The 11,334-nt window shown below is 46.2% G+C and overlaps 1 protein-coding gene and 1 long non-coding RNA gene across 2 annotated transcripts; both read right to left on the reverse strand.

Moving 5' to 3' along the window:
- Positions 1-2,436: 2,436 nt before the first annotated feature.
- LOC129412386 (uncharacterized) lies at positions 2,437-3,630 on the reverse strand. The gene is made up of 3 exons (XR_008633687.1): positions 3,538-3,630; positions 2,585-2,645; positions 2,437-2,483 (listed from the first exon to the last, which is right to left on the reverse strand). It is a non-coding gene; the product is annotated as an uncharacterized LOC129412386 (long non-coding RNA).
- A 4,275-nt stretch (positions 3,631-7,905) lies between these two features.
- LOC129412360 (uncharacterized) lies at positions 7,906-9,096 on the reverse strand (the record flags this gene model as incomplete). Its single annotated transcript, XM_055165948.1, has 3 exons — positions 9,019-9,096; positions 8,466-8,493; positions 7,906-7,934 (listed from the first exon to the last, which is right to left on the reverse strand). Coding segments are annotated over exons 1-3 (135 nt in total), but the record flags the coding sequence as incomplete, so codon positions are not given.
- Positions 9,097-11,334: the final 2,238 nt, after the last annotated feature.

The following is an 11,334-nucleotide window of genomic DNA, read 5'->3' on the forward strand; positions in this document are numbered from 1 at the left end:
ACAATACATACTTCGATACAGTTTCGATTAGTACAATATATTTCAAACTGATTGCTTAACGATTCAATAAAAATCGAGTCTAAATTGTGGCTGTGACACTAAAAGTCTTTGTTCAATCACTTCTCCTTATGCAAGGTTTAGGGTTAGGGTTAACACAAACATTTTAAGACCAAAATGTTGAGGCTCACTGCAGCAGGTACAGAGAGAGGAGCCACAAGATCCTTAATGTAAGTCCATTGGAGCCAGAGTCAGAAGGAGCCGGAAGAGCCTCCTGGAGAACTTCCTATTTGGCACACGGCGGCTCCAGCGTTAGATCTGTCCACTCATATATATACAGTCTATGGTTGTATGAAAGTGATGATGATAATGATGATGTATAAAAATGTCTCATAAAAAAGTTGTGTAATCATATTGTGTCTAAATGTGTGTGTTTACATCCAATATCCATTTTATGTTAGCTACTTTTAAACTCTTTGAGTTCTGACCGCTGCATGTGATGTTTATAATTTGTTTTACCATATTGTTGATGTATTTCAGCAGGATAATAATAAAAAACAAACAAACATGTTTTTGGAGGAACATGTGAATATTACAGTGAAAATGCAATAAAACAACCAAACCGGGTCATTTTTGACCCGCTTATTTATCTAAGGGTTAATGTGGGTAGGTCTTACAGGTTTGTAACTAGCACCATTTGATTCCCTGACCCTGAAAATGTGGGTTTAGCAGTTAAAATCAACATTTCAGCTTATTCAGAGGCTGAGATATTCCAAAAAGGGTTTTTTCGCGGCCATTTAAAAAAAAAAATCCAATATGGCCGCCATAAAGACATGTGGGCAAATGCAAACATTGATTTTCTGACTCCATATACTATAACCTTTCCAAAAATATATAGGTTAGCAAATCCCCAAAAACTTCCCACTAAGGTCAAAAACTGACAATAAGGAACCGGACTATGTAGCTCTGTAACAAAAGAATTTAGAGAAATAAGCCAAAAAATATTCTTGGTGATATATCGATACATGAGTCCACGATATCGATACTGTATCATCACATTAAACTATGCGATATATTGATATTTTGATATTTTCACACCTCTGATCCACACATGAGCAAAACGCTGCTGCAAAAAGTTGGAAAGATTGTGTAAAAATTCAAGAAAACGACACACAATAAAACTAATCCACTTTGAAAAATGTGACTTGTTTCCTCCACTTCTGCCTGGGAGCTCAAACTGACGGGACACAGGAAGCGCGCTCATGTTCACTTTGTGTTTAGAGTGCAGCGGCGGCGGCGGTGGCGGCGGTGCGGCGGCGGCGGCGGCGGCGGCGGCGGCGGCGGCGGCGGGGTTAGATTTGTCCGTGTGTGTAAAGTCGTGTCGTGAGTTCAGGTCAGACCTGTGTGCTCCGGTGCAGCTCAGGTGTCCTCTTCCTGAGATCATCGCCGTGGATCTGGGAGACCGAATCCTCATGATCACCTGATTAAACTAAACAAGACAAATACACACTGTTTAATAAACCTGGTTTAGACCTGGTTCAGTCCTGGTTCAGTCCTGGTTTAGACCTGGTTTGGTTTGGTTTAAGACCTGGTTCAGTCCCTGGTTTAGTCCTGGTTTAGTCCTGGTTTAGAGTCCTGGTTTAGTCCTGGTTCCTGGTTTACCCTGGTTAGTAGTCCTGGTTTAGTCCCGGTGGGGTTTAGTCCTGGTTTAGACCTGGTTCAGTCCGGTTTAGTCCTGGTTTTAGTCCTGGTTTAGTCCTGGTTTAGTCCTGGTTCCTGGTTAGTCCTGGTTTAGTCCTGGTTTAGTCCTGGTTTAGGTTTAGACCTGTTTAGTCCTTTTAGTCCTGGTTTAGTCTGGTTTAGTTCTGGTTTAGTCTGGTTTAGTCCTGGTTTATCTGGTTTAGACCTGGTTTAGTCTGGTTTAGTCTGGTTTAGTCCTGGTTTCCTGGTTTAGTCCTGGTTTAGTCTGGTTTAGTCCTGGTTTAGTCCTGGTTACCTGGTTTATGGTCCCTGGTTATCGTCCGTTAGTCAGTCTTTATGTCGTGTTTTATTTCCACATTCCGTCCGTCGTTGCGATTTTTTTCTGAGATTCAGGCGACAGTTTGAGTGATGCTGAGCACATCACGTTCCTGAAACACGACACAACACGTCCACACATCAATCTGAGAAGGTAGAAACATCTGAAAGCTGATTTTTTCATGAGATGGGCCCTTTAAAATTCACACTGGAGATCACAACACACAAGTCACATTTAACTGGAAATGTGAACGACCTCGCAAAAAACATAAAAAAAATCCAAACTGAGCATTAAAGCCCTGCAGTCTGAACGTAGACGTAAAGAGCGGCACGTCAGAACCAGCAGTGCCTCCAGTTGGCATCACGCCCCCAGGGACTGTTGATGACATCAGCCCAGAGCATCAGTACAGTGACTTACGTGATGTTTAGATTGAGCTGCTCGACCGGTGCCTTTTGGGAGCTGGAGGCTTCTGCAAACACAAAACACAAGAGTCATTTAAATACAGCAGTTAGTTTTGTTGTAGTCCTGGTTTAGTCCTGGTTAAGTCCTGGTCTAGACCTGGTTCAGTACCTTCCGCAGTCTCTTCTGGTTGCTCTAACTCTTGCTCCTCTTCTCTCCTCTCCTCTGGATTCTGAAAAGAAACAATTTGAGCTTAAAAAGTCAGAAGGAAAAGAGGAGAGGGTCAGAGGGTCAGAGAAGAGGATGCAGAGAATATTCTTAACTTTTCTTCCATTCAGGAGCTATATTTGGTTTAAATTGTTGATCGCTATGACAACAGTCCTAATTTTGGTCTTTCTGATCACTTCAGTGAGTGTGTTTACAGGACATCAGTGTCCCGAGGATGATCGGGTTTTTTGAGTATCCTGGTTTCTTCATGGTGCATGTAAATGCAGTAACCCCGGTTTCAGTGTTGCGGTTATTAGAAACCAGGATACTGTAGCTGGTTTATTCCGATAGTAACCGGGATACTGTGGCATGTAAACGCAGTATCCCTGTTACTGCATACTACTAACATAAAGTTGAGTCACATGTGTCCAAAAGACAAACACTTTCCAGTCTTTTCACCACAACAGTAGCTAAAATAAATAAAGTGACCAACTTAATAAAGTGACCGACTTAAATAAAGTGACCGACTTAAATAAGCCCCGGGTCCCGGCGGCGGGTCTGTCCGTGTGTCTTTGACTCTGTTCTCTCCAGGCCATTTCCTGTGTGGAGCTTTAGGCTAAAGTAGCAGCTGCCGCTAATCGTGAAGCTGCTACGAGTTGACGCAGCAGGTTGACGTGACGTGACGTGAGTGACAGGACAGTTGTCCAATCACACTACACTAAATAAACAGACTGTGATGTCATTGATGTCACAGTAAAGTTTGTGCCCTCAGCCCGAAGTGAAATGTGCCAATCAAAATCATTTTAAAATAGTCATAATAACGGCCTGTGCTGGGGCACCAGTGGCCGCTAGGAGGGGCACGGCCCTCAAATGCCTCACCTTGCCGCCGACACCGATTATACTCAGAGTAAACTCACTTCCAGAGTGTCTTCAGGAGCCATGTGCGCAGGAACCAGCATCTTGAAGTATTTTTTGTACCAGATCAGTGTAGAGTTGATGTTTGGCTGTAGTTTAATTCAAACAATAACAATTAAAAACTGTTGTTTGTTTCTTTGTGTTGCTATGGAACTGAGAAGTTCCATAGCAACATAGTTTATGTTTAAAAAAGCCTTTTATAAACTGAAAACATTCAATAAAACCCCCTTGCTTGAAGAATTTTGATACATTAGGACTGTTGCCATAGTGATTAACAATTTCAAATAAAATAGTTTATCTTTTTAATGGGAAAAGGTCCTCAAAGGTCCTTTTCTGGTTACCTGGTCCTCAAAGGGTTCACCAGGTTTTGTATTGACCCTGTGTGTGTGTGTGTGTGTGTGTGTGTGTGTGTGTGTGTGTGTGTGTGTGTGTGTGTGTGTAGTGGATGTGTGGAGCAGCAGCAGTGCGGTGTGCAAAACTCTCTGCTCGTAAATCAAACTGAACAGGACACAGAAAAAAAAACTAAATACAGTGTCCAGATTCCACTTTACATTCATGGACCGCTGATCTTGGACACACTGGTTCAGTCCTTGATAAGTCCTGGTTTAGTCCTGGTTTAGACCTGGTTTAGTCCTAGTTCAGTCTTGGTTTAGTCTTCGTCCAGTCCTGGTTTAGTCCTGGTTTAGTCTGGTTTAGTCTTGGTTTAGTCTTGGTCCAGTCCTGGTTTACTCCTGGTTTAGTCTTGGTTTAGTCTTGGTTTAGTCTTGGTCCAGTCCTGGTTTACTCCTGGTTTAGTCCTGGTTTAGTCTTGGTTTAGTCCTGGTTTAGTCTTGGTTTAGTCTTGGTCCAGTCCTGGTTTAGTCTTGGTTTAGTCTTAGTCCCGTCCTGGTTTAGTCTTGGTTTAGTCTTGGTTCAGTCCTGGTTTAGTCTTGGTTTAGTCTTGGTCCAGTCCTGGTTTACTCCTGGTTTAGTCCTGGTTTAGTCTTGGTTTAGTCCTGGTTTAGTCCTGGTTTAGTCTTAGTCCAGTCCTGGTTTAATCTTGGTTTAGTCTTAGTCCAGTCCTGGTTTAGTCTTGGTTTAGTCTTAGTCCAGTCCTGGTTTAGTCCTGGTTTAGTCTTGGTCCAGTCCTGGTTTAGTCTTGGTTTAGTCTTAGTCCAGTCCTGGTTTAGTCCTGGTTTAGTCTTGGTCCAGTCCTGGTTTAGTCTTGGTTTAGTCTTAGTCCAGTCCTGGTTTAGTCTTGGTTTAGTCTTGGTTCAGTCCTGGTTTAGTCTTGGTTTAGTCTTAGTCCAGTCCTGGTTTAGTCTTGGTTTAGTCTTGGTCCAGTCCTGGTTTAGTCTTGGTTTAGTCTTAGTCCAGTCCTGGTTTAGGGTTAGGGTTAAAGTCTTTCTCTTTCTTCTCCTTCTTTCCTCGTCTTTCCTTCGTCACTGGATAGTCGTCCCTGATTGGTTGACACGACACATCCTACACCAAAACTTCAGCGTTTTCATCTTCTGACGTTGACAGCCTGGACGTGTGGACACCTGAAGACGCGCCGCAAAAACGCACGACGCCCTAAACACGCGTGCACATCGGTCTCTACGTGTCATCTACATGTCTCCACAGAACATCATTTTGTCTTATCATATGAATCTTAGGGCTTAAAGGGATAGTTTGGATTTTTTGACATAAATCTGTATGTCAACCCCGTCATCAGTGTTGTGCATCCACACCGACTTACCCCCGACAGTGTCCGGTGAGCCGAGATACTGGCCGGTTTTGGTGCTGAGGAAAGTAGTTCGGCAAGTTGTGTGGGGACTGTATAATAAAGTGTTTTTCTTCTCAAAGCAAAATTTGTTCAAAAGAGTGAAACATTTGCATCACAAAACCATCGTCGCCAAAAAAGTCAGATCTCATAATCGCTTGGCGCTATTTTCTCTCCGTACGTATCACTGTGCGCGGCCGCCAGGTGACAGCCGCACACGGATCCATCACTTTCTTCAGTTGTTCAGCAATGTTTACATGCGCAGACGCCGCCACGCGAGAGAGCTAACGAGAGAGCTAGAGCCAGAAGTATATAAGCTTGTATAAGATACATATGAATATATCTAAAAAATGGTGCGAACTCTTGATTCTCCAGGCTGTAACAACAAAAATCTGTTTGAATCTCCACACACATTTCACTGTTTTCCTGTCACGGACTTTGCGCTGAGGAAACTTTGGCTTCTTGCCTTTGGCTTCAATGTGGAAACCAAACCAGGTAAGAACGAAGAAGTGCCGCTACGTTTACAAGAGAACAGACTCAAGAATCAGCTGTAACTCTGTGTGCAGTAAATCACTCAGTGTCATATCACCAGTGAAGCTTCTACAAAACCTAACTTTATAAGTCGACTGTTATTACTATTGTAAATGTCTCGTACACTATTGGCAGCAGCTACGTGGACGTGTGGATGATTCTATGTTTCTATTAGTCGTCCATGCTTCAGTCACAGTGGAGGCTCTATGTTCGCTGTATATGAGTTTATAAATGACGTGATGGTGATTGTCGCTCACTCAGTCTCTCACGGCTCCAGCGTCAACTTGTACCACTTCTCTGTCTCTCTTCTCTCTCTGCTCGTTCTAACTCCATCTGCTGAATTTTGGCATTAGTATATTCGGGTTCATAAAGATCTCCCCTTCGGTTTGTGGTAAAGGCAAAGTCTTTATTGACATTCTGAGCAGTAAACAAAGTGAACCAGGCTCATATACTTCTGGCTCTAGCTCTCTCGTTAGCTCTCTCGTTAGCTCTCTCGCGTGGCGGCGTCTGCGCATGTAAACACTGCCGAACAACTGCAGAAAGTGATGGATCCGTGCGCGGCCGCCAAGTGACAGCCGCGCGCCGTGATACGTACGGAGAGAAAATAGTGCCAAGCGATAATGAGGTCTGACTTTTTAGAGGACGATGGTTTTGTGATGCAAATGTATCACTTTTTTTTTGAACACATATTGCTTTGAGAAGAAAAACGCTTTATTATACAGTCCCCACACAACTTGCCGAACTACTTTCCTCAGCACCAAAACGGGCCAGTATCTGGGCTCACCGGACGCTGTCGGGGGGTAAGTCGGTGTGGATGCACAACACTGATGACGGGGATGACAGACAGATTTATGTCAAAAAATCCAAACTATCCCTTTAAGTTTTTTCTCGACTGACAACAATCACGTCTTTGGGGTTGAATATTGGCACCACTTTCTGAAGAGGCTGTGAAAAAAAAAAAAAAGGTTTAATTTGACTTTAGTTGAAGACGCTGAACTTCGTGTCCGTTTTGGTTTCATGTGGATAGGCCCAGTAATGAAGAGAGAAGAACCATAAACCACGTCCACTCATGAGGTGTAAGCGTCTCTGTCCTCTTCCTTGTCTCTGTGTCCTCTTCCTCGTCTCTGTGTCCTCTTCCTCGTCTCTGTGTCCTCTTCCTCGTCTCTGTGTCCTCTTCCTCGTCTCTGTGTCCTCTTCCTCGTCTCTGTGTCCTCTTCCTCGTCTCTGTGTCCTCTTCCTCGTCTCTCTGTCCTCTTCCTCATCTCTGTGTCCTCTTCCTCGTCTCTGTGTCCTTTTCCTCGTCTCTGTGTCCTCTTCCTCGTCTCTGTGTCCTCTTCCTCGTCTCTGTCCTCTTCCTCGTCTCTGTGTCCTCTTCCTCGTCTCTGTGTCCTCTTCCTCGTCTCTGTGTCCTCTTCCTCGTCTCTCTGTCCTCTTCCTTGTCTCTGTCCTCTTCCTCGTCTCTGTGTCCTCTTCCTCGTCTCTGTGTCCTCTTCCTCGTCTCTGTGTCTTCTTCCTCGTCTCTGTCCTCTTCTTCTTCGTCTCTGTGTCTTCTTCCTCGTCTCTGTGTCTTCTTCCTCGTCTCTGTGTCCTCTTCCTCGTCTCTGTCCTCTTCTTCCTCGTCTCTGTGTCTTCTTCCTCGTCTCTGTGTCTTCTTCCTCGTCTCTGTCCTCTTCTTCTTCGTCTCTGTGTCTTCTTCCTCGTCTCTGTGTCTTCTTCCTCGTCTCTGTGTCCTCTTCCTCGTCTCTGTGTCTTCTTCCTCGTCTCTGTGTCTTCTTCCTCGTCTCTGTGTCTTCTTCCTCGTCTCTGTGTCCTCTTCTTCTTCGTCTCTGTGTCTTCTTCCTCGTCTCTTCTGTCTTCTTCCTCGTCTCTGTCTTCTTCCTCGTCTCTGTGTCTTCTTCCTCGTCTCTGTGTCTCTCTTCCTCGTCTCTGTCCTCTTCTTCCTCGTCTCTGTGTCTTCTTCCTCGTCTCTGTGTCTTCTTCCTCGTCTCTGTGTCTTCTTCCTCGTCTCTGTGTCTTCTTCCTCGTCTCTGTGTCTTCTTCCTCGTCTCTGTGTCTTCTTCCTCGTCTCTGTGTCTTCTTCCTCTTCTCTGTCCTCTTCTTCCTCTTCTCTGTCCTCTTCTTCCTTGTCTCTGTCCTCTTCTTCCTCGTCTGTGTTAAATGTTCATTTCAAATATTAGTAGAGCACTGACACTGTTATTCCTCATCCTCAGAGGTTAACAGTGAATCATCGATAGTTACACCTCTCTCCTCTCCTCCTCTGCTCTCTTCTTCTTCCCTTTCTCCATCTCTGTATCCTTCTCCTCCCACCTCTGTTCTCTCCTCCTCTCCTTCCCTCTCTCCATCTCCTGTGCTCCTCTTCTGATCTCTCCTCTGCTCTCTCCATCTCTGTATCCTTCTCCTCTCTTCTCCTCTTCTCTTCTCCTCTCTTCTTCCCTATCTCCATCTCCTCCCCTCCTCTGCTCTCTCCATTTCCGTATCCTTCTCCTCTCCTCTTCTTCTTCTTCCCTTTCTCCATCTCTGTATCCTTCTCCTCTCTCCCCTTCTCTCTCCCTTTCAGTATCCTTCTCCTCTCTCCTCTGTTCCCTCCTCCTCTTCTTCCCTCTCTCCATCTCCCCTCCTCCTCTTCTGCTCTCTCCCCCAATCTCTCCATCTCTTTACCCTTCTCTTCTCTCTTGTTCTCTCTCCTCTTCTTCCCTCTCTCCATCTCTGTATCTTTCTCCCTCTTCTGTTCTCTTCTCCTCTTCTTCTCTCTTTCCATCTCCTCTCCTCCTCTTCTGCTCTCTCCATCTCCGTATCATCCTCTCTCCTCTTCTCTCTCCTCATCTTCTTCCCTCTCTCCATCTCTGTACCCTTCTCCTCCCTCTTCTGTTCTCTTCTCTTCTTCCCTCTCTCCATCCCTGTATCCTTCTCCTTCTTCTGTTCTCTCCTCCTCTTCTTCCCCCTCTCCATCTCGTCTCCTCCTCTTCCGTTCTCTCCCCTGCTCTCTCCGTCTCTGTATCCTTCTCCTCGCTCCTCTGCTCTCTCAGTCTTTTCTCTCCTCTGCTCTCTCCTCCTCTTCCCTCTCTGCAACTCTGTATCCTTCTCCTCCTTCCTCTTCTTCTCTCTCTCTCCATCTCTTCTCCTCCTCTTCTGCTCTCTCCATCTCCCTATCCTTCTCCTCTCTCCTCCACTCTCTCCTCCTCTTCCCTCTCTGAAACTCTGTGTCCTCCTCCTCAGCCCTCTCTTCTTCTTCCCTCTCACCATCTCCTCTCCTCCTCTTTTGCTCTGCTCTTTTCCCTACTCTCTCCATCTCTTTCCTCTGCTCTCTACTACTCTTCATCCCTCTCTCCATCTCCTCTCCTCCTCTTTTGATCTCTCCACTGCGCTTTCCATCTCTGTATCCTTCTCCCTCTTCTGTTCTCTTCTCCTCTTCTTCTCTCTCTCCATCTCCTCTTCTGCTCTCTCCCCTGTTCTATCCATCTCTGTATCCTCCTCCTCCTCTCTTCTCTTCTCTTCTCTTCTCTTCTCTTCTCTCTCCTTGTTCTCTTCTCTTCTCTCTCCTTGTCTTCCCTCTCCCCATCTCGTCTCCTCCTCTTCCGTTCTCTCCCCTGCTCTCTCCATCTCTGTATCCTTCTCCTCACTCCTCTGCTCTCTCAGTCTTCTCTCTCCTCTGCTCTCTCCTCTTCTTCTTCCCTCTCTCCATCTCCTCTCCTCCCTCCTCTGCTCTCTCCATCTCTGTATCCTTCTCCTCTCTCCTCCACTCTCTCCTCCTCTTCCCTCTCTCCATCTCTGTATCCTCCTCTCTCTTCTCTTCTCTTCTCTTCTCTTCTCTTCTCTTCTCTCTCCTTGTTCTCTTCTCTTCTCTCTCCTCGTCTTCCCTCTCCCCATCTCTGTATCCTTCTCTTCCTCCTCTCCTCTGCTCTCTCCTCTTTTTCTTCCCTCTCCCCATCTCGTCTCCTCCTCTTCCGTTCTCTCCCCTGCTCTCTCCATCTCTGTATCCTTCTCCTCTCTCCTCCACTCTCTCCTCCTCTTCTTCTCTCTCCATCTCTTCTCCTCTGCTCTCTCAAGACTCAGGGATGTTTTAGGATCTCGTCTCTAACAATACCGATCGGGTTCATCATTTGTGAATCGCTTTTTGTAGATTTCTTGGTAAAGTGCAGTGTGGTCAAAAGTCAAATGTGTCTGGGAGTCTGACACCCTCACGATTCTTCTCGTTCCCCATATCCGACGATCAGGCCTCATCTGTTTTTGTAAAGAGTCTTTGTGTAGCTCATTAGTGTGACGCGAGGGTCTGGCGTAGGTGTTGAAGTCCATTAGTTTAAGATGTCAGCGCACACGTAGCGGAGGAGGAGCAGGAGCCGAGGAACGCGCCGAGGAACGGACCTGCTCTGGAGAAGATCCACGTAATTAATGTGAGGAGCCCTGGGACTGGAGCAGATACCAGGAGATAGATGGACCTGCACTGTACACGAGAGGAGAGTACATGAGAGGAGAGTACACGAGAGGAGAGTACACGAGAGGAGAGTACACGAGAGGAGAGTACACGAGAGAGAGGAGAGTACAACAGAGGAGAGTACACGAGAGGAGAGTACAACAGAGGAGAGTACACGAGAGGAGAGTACACGAGAGGAGAGTACAACAGAGGAGAGTACAACAGAGGAGAGTACACGAGAGGAGAGTACACGAGAGGAGAGTACAACAGAGGAGAGTACAACAGAGGAGAGTACACGAGAGGAGAGTACAAGAGAGGAGAGTACACGAGAGGAGAGTACAACAGAGGAGAGTACAACAGAGGAGAGTACACGAGAGGAGAGTACAACAGAGGAGAGTACAACAGAGGAGAGTACATGAGAGGAGAGTACACGAGAGGAGAGTACAACAGAGAGGAGAGTACACGAGACAGAGGAGAGTACAAGAGGAGGAGAGTACACGAGAGGAGAGTACAACAGAGGAGAGTACAACAGAGGAGCAAGAGGAGAGAGTACAACAGAGGAGAGTACAACAGAGGAGAGTACAACAGACAGAGAGGAGAGTACAACAGAGGAGAGTACACGAGAGGAGAGTACAACAGAGGAGAGTACACGAGAGGAGAGTACAACAGAGGAGAGTACAACAGAGGAGAGTACAGAGAGAGTACAGAGAGAGTACACACGAGAGGAGAGTACAACAGAGGAGAGTACACAGAGAGGAGAGTACAGAGAGAGACAGAGAGAGTACAGTACAGGAGAGAGGAGAGTACAGGAGAGAAGTGTACAAGGAGAGGAGTGTACAGGAGAGAAGTGTACAGGAGAGAAGTGTACAGGAGAGAAGTGTACAGGAGAGAAGTGTACAGGAGAGAAGTGTACAGGAGAGAAGTGTACAGGAGAGGAGTGTACAGGAGAGGAGTGTACAGGAGGAGAGGAGTGTACAGGAGGAGAGGAGTGTACAGGAGAGGAGTGTACAGGAGGAGAGGAGTGTACAGGAGAGGAGTGTACAGGAGGAGAGGAGTGTACAGGAGGAGGAGTGTACAGGAGAAGAGTGTACAGGAGAGGAGTGTACAGGAGAAGAG

This window comes from Boleophthalmus pectinirostris, unplaced genomic scaffold (genome assembly GCF_026225935.1).
Source record: "Boleophthalmus pectinirostris isolate CB_2022bp ecotype Guang Dong unplaced genomic scaffold, ASM2622593v1 HiC_scaffold_8, whole genome shotgun sequence".
NCBI classification, from domain to species: Eukaryota; Metazoa; Chordata; class Actinopteri; order Gobiiformes; family Gobiidae; genus Boleophthalmus; species Boleophthalmus pectinirostris.